The 16,498-nt window shown below is 37.8% G+C and overlaps 1 protein-coding gene across 2 annotated transcripts in view; it reads right to left on the reverse strand.

Annotated features, from left to right (window-relative positions):
• Positions 1 to 1,050: 1,050 nt before the first annotated feature.
• Positions 1,051 to 16,498, reverse strand: part of SLC26A4 (solute carrier family 26 member 4) — a 56,109-nt gene continuing 40,661 nt past the window's right edge. For both annotated transcript variants that reach the window (XM_036760231.1, XM_036760232.1), the window contains exons 16-21: positions 14,714 to 14,809; positions 12,564 to 12,794; positions 9,084 to 9,138; positions 5,397 to 5,542; positions 4,372 to 4,455; positions 1,051 to 3,470 (exon numbers count right to left, since the gene is read on the reverse strand). In XM_036760231.1, the coding sequence (XP_036616126.1) occupies positions 3,447 to 3,470; positions 4,372 to 4,455; positions 5,397 to 5,542; positions 9,084 to 9,138; positions 12,564 to 12,794; positions 14,714 to 14,809 (636 nt within the window). In that variant the 3' untranslated portion in view covers positions 1,051 to 3,446. The remainder of the gene's footprint in view (positions 3,471 to 4,371; positions 4,456 to 5,396; positions 5,543 to 9,083; positions 9,139 to 12,563; positions 12,795 to 14,713; positions 14,810 to 16,498) is intronic.

Consider the following 16,498-nt stretch of genomic DNA (forward strand, 5'->3'; position numbering starts at 1 on the left):
AACTGTAAAGAATTTTGTTGTTCAGTCATGCTTCATGACCCCATTTGGGGTTTTCCTGGCAAAGATACTGGAGTGGTTTACCATTTCCTTCTCCAGCTCATTTTACAGATGAGGAAAGTTACTTGTCCAGGGTCACACCTGACACTGTATCCACTGCACTACGTAGCTTCCCCAAAGGTTATTAGGTAGGAAAGGAAACCAGCTCAAGACAGCAAGAGAATTTGGCAGAGCACTGAGCAGAGCGCCAATTATTGTACCTTGAGAGCCAGGCAGAGCTCTCCAGAAACAGCTCACCAATACAGTATTAGAAGACTTAGTGCTGAGGCCCTGGCAGTGATTTTTCAGAACTTGGGGTTTGGCTGTGACTGTAAATTATTTGTTTCTGAATATATAATTTATTTTTGCTCTTCTTTTCGTAAAATAATCCTCTGATAATTGTCTAGTGGCCTTAGAAGTGAGGAGATGGTGCTGACCTTCTGGGTTGTCAAGTGGAAAGATAGATATTTTTGGTTTCTGAGTTGGAGTTTGGGCCATTTGAGCTGTGAGATGTCCAAAGAGGTAACCTTGTCCTTAATTCTATAAGCTCGTACACCACCACAAGTGTTATACATGTATAATTTTATATTCTCTGTTCTTAGCTTAAGATGAATTTCTCACCAGCTTGGGGGAAAAAACCTTACTCAATTAATTGCTTTTTTACTTATATGTGAACCATAATTCATTTTTCCTAAGGTCAATGTAGCTGCTAATAAAAAATGGTTGCCCATCCCTGGGCCACATGAGCCCTGATCCAGTTTCCCATAAATTGTTATAATTAATACAACAACTATACAAAGTCATTAGTCAGATTTAGGCAGGATTCAAGATTTAAAAACAACCATGGCAGCAAATGCCTCTTTTCTAAATGAAATTTCACACAAGCCAGATGGGAATGTAGGTATGAAATCATGTGAAAAATGCTGGAATTGCAGCGATAAAGGCAAATTGGGAAAAGCAAGAAGTTTGTTTTCCATGTTATATTTAATAATTTTAAAGAACACATCACAGTCATTTAAAAGAAACTTTACATTAACAAAAATATGTACAAATGTTGTATATGATTTCCTTATTGTTTAGATCTCTTTACAATATCAAAATCTTATCCATAAAAGTTTAAAATATAACAAAATAGGCCTTTAGTTTCAAGTAAAACTTTCAGTGAAGGTACGGTTATGGATATATTTATCACAAAAAAAACACAGGGAAACGTCTTTCTTAGAACGTATTTGGAAAATTGGCTTGCTCACAAATGGACACTGGCATTTACAAACCTCTAACTTCACTGTAAAATATGTGACTTTGGTATTTTCCTTCTTATAAAAAACAAACTGCATATTCCCCCTATTAAACAGAAGCACACATTTTTTTTTTCTCAAGACTATCATTTTAGAGCTAGCTCTCTAGGGCTAGAAAAGTGCTCCCTAAATAGACAAGTATGTCCTATGTCCAAGATTCAGAAGAAATTTTAAGTCAAGTAAAGGCCCAGTATACCTATGGAACACGAAAGAATTTCACACATTACAGTATGTTTTAGCTCATTCAAGAGGTATTTAAGCAATACTCCTTCATTTTACGATGCTTCCATTTAACCCTTCAGACCTGGCATACAAAGAAAAAAGTAGCATGGAATAGTGAAGGAGCACTGAATTTCTAATCAGAAGTCCTGGGTTCAAATCCCAGGTCCATTATCTACTACTGTCTATGTGACCTTGGGCAAATCATCTAACCTATTCAGGCCTTAACTTTCTTATACAAGATGATCTCTAAGGTCTATTTCTAGTTCTGAATCCTATGATTATCATTTCTATTTGCTTTTCAGGAGAAAAACAACAAAAACAACAAATAAGGACAGATTCTGCCTTTGTTCATTTATGCTTAGCCACCAGACATATGGGAATTTCACACATGTAAGCCAAGTACAGAATCTAGCCTTTCAACAAGAGATATTTTCAAATTGGAGGCTGTGCGGTTTTACTTTTCTTTCTCTAAGTGCAACTTCCTTAACTTCTAGGATGAGAGAAATTCAGACCCAATTGTACTTCAATATTCCTTACAAAACCTAGTAATGCATTGGCCCTCAGAAAATGTTAGGTAAGCATAACAATAAAGTTTGTCTAAAGATCTAGATTCTTTTCAATTGTGCTTATACATATGTACATACATGTATACATACACCTACTATCTACACCAAAATCCCTTAAAAAATTTTTAAAGCATCTTAAAAGGTAGTGTTTTCCACAGTTTAATAATTTTCAACATTGAATATTTTCTCTAATGTATTTTTTGGTTTTATATATTATGTGTTTAGGATTTACTAAAAGCTAGTTTTTTTATAAAATGCAAGAAATTTTAAAGAAAGCTTATAAAAGCATAACTCTTTTCATTGCAATGTACCTATAAGTGTTAATATCATAAAAGCTATTCTTTTAAAAGATCTGAATTTTAAAGTGCTCATACAATTATTTTAATGTTAGATTTTAGAACAGCCTGCACTATTTAACTCAAATCAATAGTGGCTTCTAAAAACAAACATATGTAATACGCATATACAGAATATGCATATGAATACATACATAAAAATTGCCTTTTAAGCTTGATATAGACTGTCTGACCCTAGAAATATTCATATTTCTCTTGTTTCAATTGTGATTATTTAATTAATTGTATATTCCCTAAAATTATCACTCTTTTTAAAAGATGCACAATTCTGTCATTGACTACCCCTCCTCTCAACTCTCATATACCTCTCTGCAGAAATACATTTTTCATAAGTACATTAGCACAGTTTTATAGCATCTGAATTCTGTTTAGGTCTCTATTCACAGGTAGTAACATTTTTTTTTATCATGTGCTAACTTTAAGGGAAGAAAAAGATTTGCTTTAATTACATTACCAAAATAGACTTTCATGTCATTTCTGCCTTGGTTGATGAATCAGTGTAAATATTCATGGTCTTTATTTCTCATTGCTTTATGCTTCAGGCAGACCTGCCTACAGTGATAAAGAAAAAACGTATGCTTTCTTTTCCGTGAGCTTCAGAATAACACAAAAAAAATTAATCCTAGTCATTCCAAATGTAATAGACATGTACCCCCTTTAACATTGCTAGCAAATCTGCCCCTTTTCATGGAAGAATCTTCACTATATATTCAGCACATACTCTTAAAATTTGCTTGAATCATTTTTCTCATTAGCCATTCTGTGCAAAACAGGCGAGCTGTTTATAGACCCGGCTTAACGACAGTCTTAGGAGAAAAACATGCAAATATTTTTAAAATATGCAATAGAAAACAAATGAGTTTTAAATTCAAAGAAATAGTTAAGATAGAAAATGCTTGCATAGTATAACATTGGTTTACAAATATTGCCACACAGTCCATGGTGGTGCCAACTTCAGTAGACTTCCATCAGGAAGCAAGCCTACGCATTGCCTGCAGAAACAAAGAAAGTTGATTGATACATCTGTATTTGCCCGGAATCTATGTCTTCTTTCCTAATTCCAGATTATATAAACTTTACTCAGATGTACTCATTTGTGGTGTATTTCCAAAATAGATGTGTTTCCAAAGAGTTGAATACAAACTGAATTTTTGTAAATCTAATCATATTATATATGAAATAGAGAAATAATTTAGAGGAACTATGCCTTGACTCCTCTTAAAAGGCAGGTAATACACTAAATTTATTAGCTTTTTAAAGTCTCATTTGTGGGTCTTCTTAAAGCAAGGGTACATCTGTGTTTTATCTTGTGATTATAAAAAATTAATTTAAACATACATGTACATATATGTGTTATATATGTATACAACAAGCTTTTCACCCACTTTTGCTACCAATGTTAGCTTTGTAGACAGAACAAAGCTGGGTCAGTTAGTTATGTTTAAGAATCAGAAATCAAAATTATCCCAGTGATTTTAGCCATGGTTTTCTTTAAAAGCAAAGATAAATGTGAACTAAATTTCATAAATAGAAGTTGAGAATATTGAAGATGTTTAGCTTAAAGAAGAAAAACTTAGGAGATATGTGAATGGGGTGACATCAATGTGGAAGAGGGAAAAGACATCATATATTTCTCCAGAGAGCAGAAATAGGACCGAAGGGTAGGAGGAACTATAGGGAGGCAGAGTTTGGTTCAAACAAGTAATATTTTCATAGTATAAACTTTCAAAAATGGAAGAGCTATACAAGCAGAGTCAGGGTGACTCCTTGGGATACCGTTTGTAGATATTTCTCATTGGTCAATTTCCAATAAGACATTCATAATCTGTGCTTTTCAACTCATTATAAAATATAATAAGTGATTTATTTTCCTAGAAGAAATAATAATCATACCTCATCCTGGACATCAAGACCATCTTCATTCTCCTCTCTATCCATTAATTCAAGAGGATCTTTATATTCTTGTATCAGATTAATCTTGAAAAAGAGAATAAAGTTATTATTCACTGAGAATATAATTATCCATTCCAATAACCTAGTTAATTTTGCTGCTGTAGACATGACAACAGCTATACATCCACACATAAATGATGAGGGAAAACTGGGAAAGTTAGAGTATGCACATAACTAGGGGTGAGAGCATTGCTTTGAGTTCAGCCCTCAAAGAGGCATTGTAGTGGAATAGAGATGTGGGGTATAAGTTCCTACATCCTCTGGCCTTTCCTGTATTCTCTGGCCTATCCCATATCATGCTCAAATAACACTTAATGGAAAACCAAAAGGTCAATGACTAATATTTACTATGAATGCCTGCCACATGCCAGGAAGGGCAATGGAGATGCAAATAAGTATAAACAGGGCTGTGGCTTGACATCATACACAAGGAATGCTAAATACAGTTCTGAGGATCACTGAGATACGTGGTCTGTTCCTTAAACAAATTCAGTAGGGGTGAAAGAATTAAAAACAGAATTCTGAATGCTGAGGTTACTCAATAGTCTGGTCTTAAAGCCACACCAGACCAAAGATTTTTTCAGAGTCCAAACCCCCTATGTATTTGGTGAGAAGGTTCACAAAATATGGAAACTTAAAAAAAACTGGACTTATTTTATTTTGTGCAGAAAATATCCAATCTGAACAGATCGTCATGTTTCTTCCCAGCTGTGCTCTGGTAGACCATTTTTGAATTCATTTCTAACCTAGTCCAAATAGCAAAGGACTGCAGGATTTAAAGTATTTTAACTCCATTTACAAACCTGAGTTTCACTTATAGTCTTCTGAAAAGACAATATTTGACTAATGTCCAGTTTTTAAACACATATGGTATGTATTTACCACATCAAGTATGGATGTCTTCTTATTTGACCAAATGGCTTTTCTATCTCTTTCAAAGAAAGGCACAGAGATTAAATGTTTACCTTTTCCAAGATAGGGTCTTGAACATTTTGGGTTTTAACTTGACTCTGTATGTATAACACAGCATCATGAACAGTCAGGAAGAACATGTCCATTACAATATTATCTTCATAGAAGCCACATTGATCCAGCTTTGCTATCACATGGTCTTAGAATGAAATATTTAAAAAAAACACGTTCAAGTTAAGAGTAATGAGAGTACAGCTCCATACCATCAAAGCAGATTATTAATATCTTCTTGTCTCTGACTCCAAAAGTCAACACAAACATTCAATTTGTATTCCCAAGGAAGCAAGGATATTTTTCAAACATTGACCAGTTGTAAAAGTTTACATAGCTTACATGTACATAGCTCTTTGCATGTCAATTCTCTTGTTAGAAAGTGAGCTCCTTCAGGGCAGGGATCATATTTTTGCCTTTCTTGGTATTCCCCCCAAGGGCTTAGCACAGGACCTTGCATAGTAAACATTTAATAAATACTTTCTGAGTGACTGGCGATAACTACAGTCACACACACACACACACACACACACACACACACACACTTTTAAAAATAACACAGCCTTGGGGCAGCGAGGTGACATAGTGGATAGAACACTGGCCTTGGAGTTAGAAGGACCTGCATTCGAATCCAGCCTCAGACATTTGACCCTCACTGTGTTACCCTGTGCAAGTCACTTAACCCCAATTGCCTTGCAAAAATATATATAACACAGCCTTGAGCTGGAAAAGTGCTTATGTACCTCCTGCCTAAAAATAACTAATATTTGTCAAATGGAAAGGTTCTCTGAGAAGGGGAAAGCTGTAAGAATACCGTGATGATATGAAAACGGAAGACACCAATAAAAACTTTTCAAGAAAATATTTTGTTAACAAGCATTAAGTGCTTACTATGTGCCAGGTACTGTGCTAAATTCTGAGGATACAAGGAAATGCAAAAAACAATCCTTGCCTTCAAGGAGCTTACATTCTAATGGGGATACAAACATGTAAATAGTTAAGTCTGTACAAAATACACACAAAGTAGATGCATGTACTGTTCCAAGAGCTTACATTCTCCCAACATCTGCAAGATGTTCATGCACTAGCTAGTCCAGTTGCTCTAATTAGCCTCATTATTCCAGTCTCGGTTTTACACACAGACACCCTAATTCCCTTTTTTTCTGACTAAATACATTCTTTCCTATAAGAAAACTTTTGCCTCTCCAGACAGCTATTGTTCCCCTTTATCTACACTGCATTCAATAATTCAGTATATTTGTGTAGGTGAGTATGTATGTGTATAATTGATTCTCTGTACAAATTTAGCACTTGGTTATATAATGTTTTCTTATATTTTTTGTTTGCTTCATGTATGTGTGTAGTGAGAGTGGGGGACTCATCAGAGGACTCCTGACCAACTTTCCCCCATGCCACTTGATGAAATTATGGCAGGTAAAGGGCAAATATTAGAGCTGATGAGATGTTAATGAAATTGCAAATCAGCCATGCCCCTGGTGACAAAATATGTAACTCAGATTTCAAGCTCACTTTTGCAAGATTTCTTCTTCCAGAAACAGCAAGAGAACACAAAAAAAACTGCGCCACTTCATAATAACTTACAAGTTGCAACCCTTCTGATGCCCACTTTCACAAGCAAACTTCAGGTCTTTGTCAAGGGAAAAGGTCATGTTTATTGTATCTTCTGATGCAGTAGCAGCTGTGAGTAGAGAAGGGGTGGTCTGAGTCACTTTTACCCCCTTCACCTACCCCACCCCCTTCCACCAGGCCTTCAGGCTGGTGTCAAAGTTGTGGTAGCCTGCCCAACCTGCTTGCTTGTGCAGCCAGGGGTTCAGGTGGAGCAGCAGCCTGAGGTCATAGACCCTGCCACTAGCTATTGTGTTGCCTAAGCAGCTTTTTGTAGTCAGGCTCTTTTTTTGTTTGCTTATTCTTCCAGCCTACATCTTGACTTTGGACTTTATGTTAGTGTTGGGCTCTGCTCATTTCTGGAGAAGGGGTGGGGGTGGTGGGGATGGAATGTCTGGTTTGAACTCTAATCGTTTTATGTCCTCCTGCGGCTTTTACAACTTTTCAGAAGTTTTTAGTGGTCCCAAAGTGGTGTGTTCAGTAAAGTCTGTAACAGCTGAGCCAAATGCTAATAAAGGTTTTTGCTGCACATTGAAAAAAAAAAACTCTCCTGGTCTGAGCTCCGCAAGTTCTTGACCCAAGTTTGAGTCTGTTGGCTTGTGTGTGATTGAGTCTCAGTAGACTCTTGCTATACTCAATCACTATTGGCTCCCTGGGAAGTTCTGCAGATTCAGAGTGATTGAACTGCTGGAACCCTTTTTGTTTGGGACATCCCTCCCCTGGTTGTTCCACTGCAGGCTTTTATGTTGGGCTAAAGGCTGGAACTGAGTAGCAGCTCTGCTCCTGAACTCAGAGTCACAGAGCTGTTTCTGGAACTTGTTTCTGCTCAGTACTCAGCTAGGTTCTGTGGTCCCTTGAACTGCTCCTTTCTACCCTGGATCTGGGACCCAGAACTGGGTAATAATAACAGAGCTTCCAAGTGGCATCTGTTCCTGCTTCTTGCACCCTGAGATCTTTCTGGCCCGGGGGTTCCTGCTCAGGTGCTCCCTTTTCTTTGCTCTGCTGGCTAGACCCCACCCCTTTGTCTATGACTTTTCTTGACTTTCCCCCATCAGAATTCAGTCTGACCATTTTCTAGGTTGTTGTAGAGTAGGTGTGCTGGGGTAAGCTAGGCAAAAATATTTCCTTTCACTCCATCATCTTGACTCCACTCTGGGGCCACTATTACATTGTTTCTGTATTTCTTATCCATCTAACATGTATACAGTACTAATTTTGTTCTGAAGTTCCTTGTTTTTAATGTAACACTGACAAAGTTTTCGAGTATCATGCCCTTAACCCCATTTCCTCTACAGGCTCTCTGGTTCTTATTGCACAATTTTTCATAGCGAGGTGCTTTTGGAGAACATGTTTGTTCATTATAGCAGGGCTGCCTGTATATCCTTTTCCCATAAAATATTATAAAGTTCTTGAGAGCTGGGCCCATGTCTTCTACTTCTCTTTTTTTTTTTGAGGGGGGAAGGCAGGGCAGTTGGGGTTAAGTGACTTGCCCAAGGTCACACAGCTAGTACATGTGTCAAGTGTCTGAGGCCGAATTTGAACTCAGGTCCTCCTGACTCCAGGGCCTGTGCCACCTAGCTGCCCCCATGCCTTCTACTTCTTATATGTTACAAAAGAATAAAAATACTGTGCATTGGACATAGAACAAAATTATACATGTTGATGTGACTAGACAGAGAAATATTAGTGGAAGGAGATAGAGTAGAAGATCATTCTGCATCTTTAAAAGTGCCCCTGTCCCAAGATAAACCTCTACTCAAGGAAGCTTTTCATCAGAGAGAGTGGGTGGTGAGGGGAACGATGTGCATTTGAGAGAAGTCTTCATTCAACAGGAAGGCCATCCCTATCCACATCTCACCCTTTTGTACTTTTTTTCTCACTGATGTTACCCAGTCACCAGAACATGGGTTTCAACATATTTCCAGCACTACTGAATGAAAAGAAAGTCGTGTATTTTCACATTCAAAAAGATACTCATACACAAAATCCCCAAATTCCAGGGAACTGGGATGAGTAGAGGCAGGAAACTATGGATAAGCATATATTCATATACATACACTTACCTTTAAGTGAAGCAAAGTACACATTCACATCAATTCTTTGGAACTCTTTTACAATCTGAAAAGAAAGGGAAACTTTTAATGTTGGTGTAAATTCATACATGATTCTTATGGGGGTGAATTAATATAGCCACATTTCTATAGTATCCAATCACTAAAGTACTACCCAGCTCCAAAAGTTCTTCAAATAAACAGAACTTTGAGTTGGCACAAATCTAGGAAGGAGAGCTGGTATAATGAATGACAGGCAAGTTGCAAAAAGATCTTGGCAGGCTAGAAAACTGGGCAGAATCCAATAAGATAATATGTAATATCTTACACTTAAGTTCAAGAAATATACTTCACAAATACAAGATAGGTGAGTCATGGCCACACATCAGTTCTTCCGAAAAAAGATCTAGAAATCTTAGTGGACTTCAAGCTCAGTACAAGTCAACAATTTGATATGGCAGTTTAAAAAATAACAATGGCTTGGGTTTCATTAAGAGGAGAATCACTTCTTGGAATAGGAAGGCGATATTCCCTCTGAACTTCATCCTCTCAAACCTGAACACCACATTTTAGAATGGACATTGATAAGGGCAACCAGGATGCAAAAGGCTTCAGATTCACATCATATGGAAATTGTTGAAGGAACTGGGCATGTTTAACCTTGAGAAAAGGTTTGTGTTGAACCCAAGTATTTAAGTTTTCTAAGAGGTAGAGGTGAAGAAGTAGAATCCAGGAATGGGGGAGAGCCTTTGGAAAGGAACACAGATAGGGGCAGCTGGCTTAAATACCTAAGTATTAAAAAAAACATGTCATCTAGAAGAGGGACTATTAGACTGGAACTGTTCTTCTCATCTCCACCTCCTGATTTCCCTGGCTTCCAAGTCTTGGCTAAAGTTCCAACTTCTCCTAGAAGCCTTACCAGTCTTCCTCAATATTAGTGCTTTCCCTCTGAGACATCCCCCCCCCCCATTTATCCTTTATATACTTATTTGTATGTAGTTATCTCCCCCATTAGACTCTGAGCTCCTTGAGGCAAGGACTGATTTTTTGCCTTTCTTCGTATCCCTAGCACTTGGCACGTAGTAGACATTTAATAAATGTTAGTTGACTGACTGATTGGATCCAGCAGGAAGAACTAGAGGTGATGGGTAAAAGTAACCAAGAGGCAAATTTAGGCTTAGGTGAAAAACTTTCTAATAGAACTATTCCAAAGTGGAAATGGCTGCCTCAGGAGGCAGCAAAAGTCTTGTTGGGTATGTTGTAGTAGGAATTTTCTTTCATTGGCATATGGGAAGTATGGGTTGGACTAGAAGACCACTAAAGTCCACTCCAGCTCCGAAATTTGGTGATTCCCATAAGTTTGCATGATGAAAGAAATTTACACAGACAGTGGGACTTAAGTGAATAGACTGTTCGTGCCAGACTTATTGGAATGAGTACCATGCTGAGGCATGGTTGATTTTCTTTCTATAGCCCACACTTAAGGGAGAAGAGATGATCAGCTCACAGTTCTGAGTGAGTGTTTCTGTTGCTGTAGGCAAGTGTGTATATGTATAAAAACTTTTCATTTTTCAGAGACAATTATCTATGATGTTTGATAATAATGAAGGTATATACTACTATAGTGTAGTACCAGCAAGGGCATGCTGGTAAATGTTTAACAAGTAGCTTTCTGAAAATACTCATATTTTTAAGTTTAATCTACATTATTGAAATTGGCTCCATCACTTTCTTAATTTTGAACCATTCACAAAATAATAATTCAAGCCCTCATTTGTAGCACTTGCCAATTTCCAAGTTGTAGATACTCATCCTACAATTTTAATAATTGGCTCTTCCAGGCAGGTATGACCTGTCTCCAACAAAACCCTGATTATTAAGTAAATAATGTCTATGAAAAACAAAAATTCACTTTTTTGTTCCTTCTCATTTGAAAGGGTAACTAACAATAAGGCTATGTGTGTGTGTGTGTGTGTGTGTGTTTTAAATAGAATAAAAGCCAAAACCTTCCTTCTGTTGCCTCATGAGTAATATGTAGTATTGGGAGAAAAATCTATTTTAGTATAAAATATCTTCTTTTCTTCTTATTTCCACAAAATCTCCCCTCTCTTCCAGCCATCTTCCACATAGCTGCTAAAATAATTTTTCTAAAGCAAAGATCTGACCACATCACTGTACCATACAAGAAGATTTTGTGGCTCCTTATTGCTTTTAAAATAGACTACAAACTCCCTAGCTTAGCATTTCAAACCCTTTATAGTGAGGTTTCACACCCTTCCAGATACTTCCTATTACTTCCCTTCATACACAATGCATTTCCAGTCAAATTGGTCTGCTTGCTATTTCATCTTCTTCCTGTGTTCCCTTTTTTTCTCTTGAGGCAATTGGGGTTAAGTGACTTCCCCAAGGTCACACAGCTAATAAGTGAGGTCAGAACTTAGGTCCTCCCAACTCCAGGGCTGGTGCTCTATCCACTGTGCCACCTAGCTGCCCTTCCCTGTTGCAAAGGCTCCCCCTCATTCCTGGAATTTGCTTCTTTTTCACCTCTACCCCTTAGAATCCTTGGTTTCCCAACAAGACTCAAGTTCCACTTCCTATAGGAAGACTTCCCTGATTCTCCTGGTTGTTCCTCTTGTCCCTTGCTAAATTATCTTGTTTTTACTTATCTGTAGAATTGTGATATTCCTCAAGTAGAATGTAAAGTCCTTATGGGCGGGACTATTGAATTCTAGCTGAACTGGAGTTTACCTCTTACTAGTATTTGTATCACCATAGGCTGATTGCCTGAGCTTTGACCCAAGTTATCTGTCCCTCTGGATTTTGGACCTTTTGCCCATCATAAAGTCTGATGTTCATTTATCTCTTAATCTGTGGCCTCCCTACCTGGATTTCTGCTCTCCTGCCTATTCCTGACCTTTGATAATTAATTGCATACTCCTCGACTCATTCCTTGACTTTATGGATTCCTGATGTATTACTTGTTCTGATATCTAACTGTTTTGATAACTAACTGTTTTTCATTACTATCTGGCCCTCTAAATCCTAGCACCTGGCAACCTTCACCCTGCCACTCGCCGTATAAAAAATAGTTCCATTGGCAACAAGAGTTTTGTTTTGCAGAATTTCAGAGTTTGGAAGGCTGCCAGAGACCATCATCTAGTCTTTGTAAATGGTCGTTTTACAAATGGAGAAAGTGAGACAGAGGGATCAAGCAGTTTGCCCAGAGTCACACAGCTGAGCAGGTTGCAGGGCTGGGATATGAACCCAGGTTTTCAGATTCCAAGGGCAGGGTTCTTTCCACTCTACCACAGATCCCTAAGCTCTCCATCCTACAAGTAGAAAATAAATAGAATAATGACCATCTTTGGGCTAGCTCCATCCTGTTTTATTTTCCCAGGGCTCAGTGCAATCAGAGACATCAATGAATTAGCTGAAAACTGTCTGCAAGCCAGTAGTTAGGATTTTTTGTACAAAAGTAAAAGAAAACTATACCCTTCGTAGTGATCTCACTGCAACAATATCCAGGAATGACACTGCTCCAAAATCAAGGATCAGGCTGTGAATGGGGACTTTGGGAACATTCACTTTGACAGGAAGCTCTGAATTCCAATCTACTTGGATCTCTATTTCCTTAGTTGGGATATTCAGGTCTTCAGGGTCTTCGGGATCTTCATCAGGCTCAAAACCTTGATTAGTGGCACAGGCATCACTGATGATGCCATTCTAAACCAATAAGACAATTACAAGAACATAATGTGTGAAATTAGGAGTTTCTTTCCAAAGTTTGCTTCAAATAAATTTAAGATAATAGTAATAGTAATAACACTTTAAGCAAAAGCAAAATACTTTACATACATTATCGGATTTTACACTCACAAAAACATTTGCAGGCAAGTCAAACATGGCTTCAATCACTACCTTCCTATAAGAATCCAACTCATGAGCCTTGGTAATAGCAGTGCCTCCAGACCATGGGTCCCTCCTTCCAGCCTGGGCCCTACAGCCATCATTGAGGGCAAGAAGCCAACCTTCCTTGCCACCACTATCACCAATTGTGGATGGTAGCACCCTCTCAGACCCTCAGAACCACTTTTAGCCCAGCCATCATCTTGAAAAGCAACTCCTGTGGCAGGTTCTGGAGCCCCCGCCTCCTCAGCAGCCACAGCCACTGAAGATCCAGAAAAGAAAATTCTCACCAATGTCCTTGGCACTGTTGAGTGGTTCTACATCAGAAATGGATTTGATTTTATCAATAGAAATGACTTTTAAAAAAATACGTTACCAACCACTGTGCCACTGGTTTCTAAGGACCCTTTCCATTTGAGTGAAACCTTCTGTGTTGTCTCCTTTATTAGAAAGTGAGCTTCTCATGAGCAGAAACTGTCTTTAATTTGTGTCCCCGGGGCTTTGCACATAGTAGATACTTAATAAATACTTGTTGGTTCATTCATTCATTACTCCCATCCTACAAATGACTGAAACTGGGCCTACAACAGTAAATACCTTGCCTAGGGTCATGTAGTAAATCACCAAAGGCAGCATTTCGGGTCTTCCTGAGTCCAAGCCTATCACTCTATCTACTCTACCACTTTCCCTTTCTTCTTTCATTCTATAAAGCTGAAGCCCCAAAAGAGAGATTACTGTTATATGGACATGTGGTATCACGGAGAGAGCTTTACTTGAGGAGGCAAGAGACCTAGATTTTAATCTCAATTCTGCCCTGACTAGCCGGATGACCTTGGGCAAGACTCAGGGCTTTTAGTTTCTTCATCTTTAACATAAGTAGGTTTGATGGGACTGTATCTAATGTCCTATCTAGCTCTAAAATTCTATGATTCCAAATAATGAGTTGAAAGAGAACTCTAAACTGATGAACTGACTTAGCTAAATAGGCCTATATTCTTCCTTAGGTGAACATAGAAAATAGAATAAAATAAATTTAAAAATAAATAAAAAGTAGAAAAACACAGATAATAGAAATAAAGTTCTCCTAAACCCAAATTCTGAGTCTTCTGCCAAAAGTAAAAATAAAGAGCAGTAGGGACAGACGATTCTAGATTTAGAAGACCATGTGCTAGACTTTACCAACAGAGACATCACTAACATAATCAGCATAGAAACAAATAATCATGGAAATCTGTGGTCATCTTAGAATTATGGACAGTTAGAGCTGGAAGAGACCCGAGATGATGTAGTGCAACCCCATAATTTTTTTTTAAGATAAGGAAACTGAGAATCAGAGGGATAAAATCACTTGCCCAATGTCACACAACCAGTTTGTAGCAGAGCCTATTGTAAAGCCTTGTTCTCCTTATTTCAAGGCCTGTGCTCTACATTATGAGTGATTTTCTGATGCAGACATGAATTTACTTTTCTATCTTTGTATACCTTCCAGTAACAAAAAAGTTTAAAGATGAAATGTATACTCTTTTTATGATGGAAGATTTTATCCTGAATTCCCATGGAAGTAATATGTCTTCTTTTAAAACCTAAAAGAGACTCAGCCCAGATGTTCTCTTTGCCCATATGACATGATTGTAAGCACCTGGGTGCCAAAATGGTTAGATTTTAATTTTAGGCATTCAACATGCTTTCATAAAAGTGTAGAAAGGGGTAGAGAAGAAAGAAAAATGCATTTTCACCTTTGTTGCTCGTAGCTGTCCTTTTTTGATAAGTTTCTGTATCTTCCTCAGTGCTTTGAGCCTCTTATTATAAACTCGAACTGCATCAAATCCAACCTTTGGAAAAGAAGTAAGTTACTTAAAGCATCTGGATCATCATTTTTACAAGTTCAATTCAACAAGCATTTATTAAACATGTATTATGTTCCAGGATTGGCCCCTTTCAAGGAGATTACATTCTACTAGGAGTGGGGAAAATGCAACATGTACACAGATAAGGCTCTAACAACTGGGGGAATCAGGAAAATACCTCTTCCAGAAATTGACACTCGTATTGAGCCTTGAAGGAAGTTATGGGCTTCATGAGGTAGGGGTGAGAAAAGAGATCATTTCAGGGAAGGGGTTAATGGGGAGCAGGAGGGAGGAACAGCCTGTTCAAAGGTGCAGGGGTGGGAGATGGAATGCTGTGTACAGTGAGTAATCCGTAATGTGTAATCAGCCTGAAGAAATCAATTGGAAACAGATTGTGAAAGACTTTAAATGCCAAACAGATGGATTTGCATTTATCCTAGAGACAATAAGGACTCACAGAAGCTTCTTAAGTAAGGGAGTAACATGGTCAGATCTATTTTTTAAGAATATCAACCGTGTGGGGGATGGATTGGGGAGGGAAAGGGTTAGTTGAGGGGAGACCAATTAGGAGATTATTGCAATAGTCTAAGTGAGATATAATAAGGACCTGAACTAGAATGGTTGTGTGGTATGTGTGAAGAGAAGGGGGTGGATATAGGAGACGTGGAGAAAGGAGCAACAAAATGACACCTGACCTCAGTTTTATATATGTTGAATTTGAATTATTGAATATGTGTGTTCTGGAGCATCCAGGTGAAGACATGAGTCTAGAACTTAGACAAGATGGGTTGAATATTTGGGAATCATCTGCATTGAGATTATAGCTGAATAAGCTGTTGTATAGGATTGTGATGGAATACTATTGTGCTATAAGAAATGACAAGCAGGATGCTCTCAAAAGACTTGCACGAAGTGATACAAAGTGAAATGAGCAGAACCAGGAGAACAATGTACACAGTAACAGCAATATTGTATGATAATCTACTGTGCATAACTTAGCTATTCTCAGCAGTACATTGATACAACACAATTCTGAGGGATTTATGATGAAAGGTGCTGTTCATCTCCAGAGAAAGAACTGATGGAGCCTGAATGCAAATTGAAAATCCTTTTTCTTTACTTTCTTTATTTTAGGGTTGGTTTTTTTGATCTGTTTTCTTTCTCAGCATGACTTACATGGAAATGACTGCACATGTATAATTTATGTCAAATTGTTTTCCTTCTCAATGGGGGGAGGGAAAGAAAGGTAGAAGAGAATTTGGAACTCAAAATTTGAAAAAAAGAATGTTAAAATTGTTTTTACATGTATTTGGGGGATATTAAATTTAAAAAAGAAATTATAGTTGAATTCATGGGAGCTTCTAAGATCAAAAGGAGGGATCATTGAAGGAGTCAATAGTGAATAGAAAAAAGAGAAAGTCTAGAATATAGCTGGGGGCAGGGGGTGATGTGGATGATGATCCTGAAAATGTCTGCAAAGGTATGCTTCAAAAGGTAAGAAGAGAACCCTAACAAATCAGTGTCACAAAAATCCAGAAACAAAGAAGGTAGGCAGTCAGCGCTGTCATGCTATGGGAGAACAATGAGGCCTGAAAAAAGGTCATTAAATTTAGCAATAAAGAGACCATTGGGTGACCTTGAAGAGAGCAGTTTTACAAAGAGGCAGGGATGGAA

This window comes from Trichosurus vulpecula, chromosome 5 (assembly GCF_011100635.1).
Source record: "Trichosurus vulpecula isolate mTriVul1 chromosome 5, mTriVul1.pri, whole genome shotgun sequence".
In the NCBI taxonomy this organism is placed as follows: domain Eukaryota; kingdom Metazoa; phylum Chordata; class Mammalia; order Diprotodontia; family Phalangeridae; genus Trichosurus; species Trichosurus vulpecula.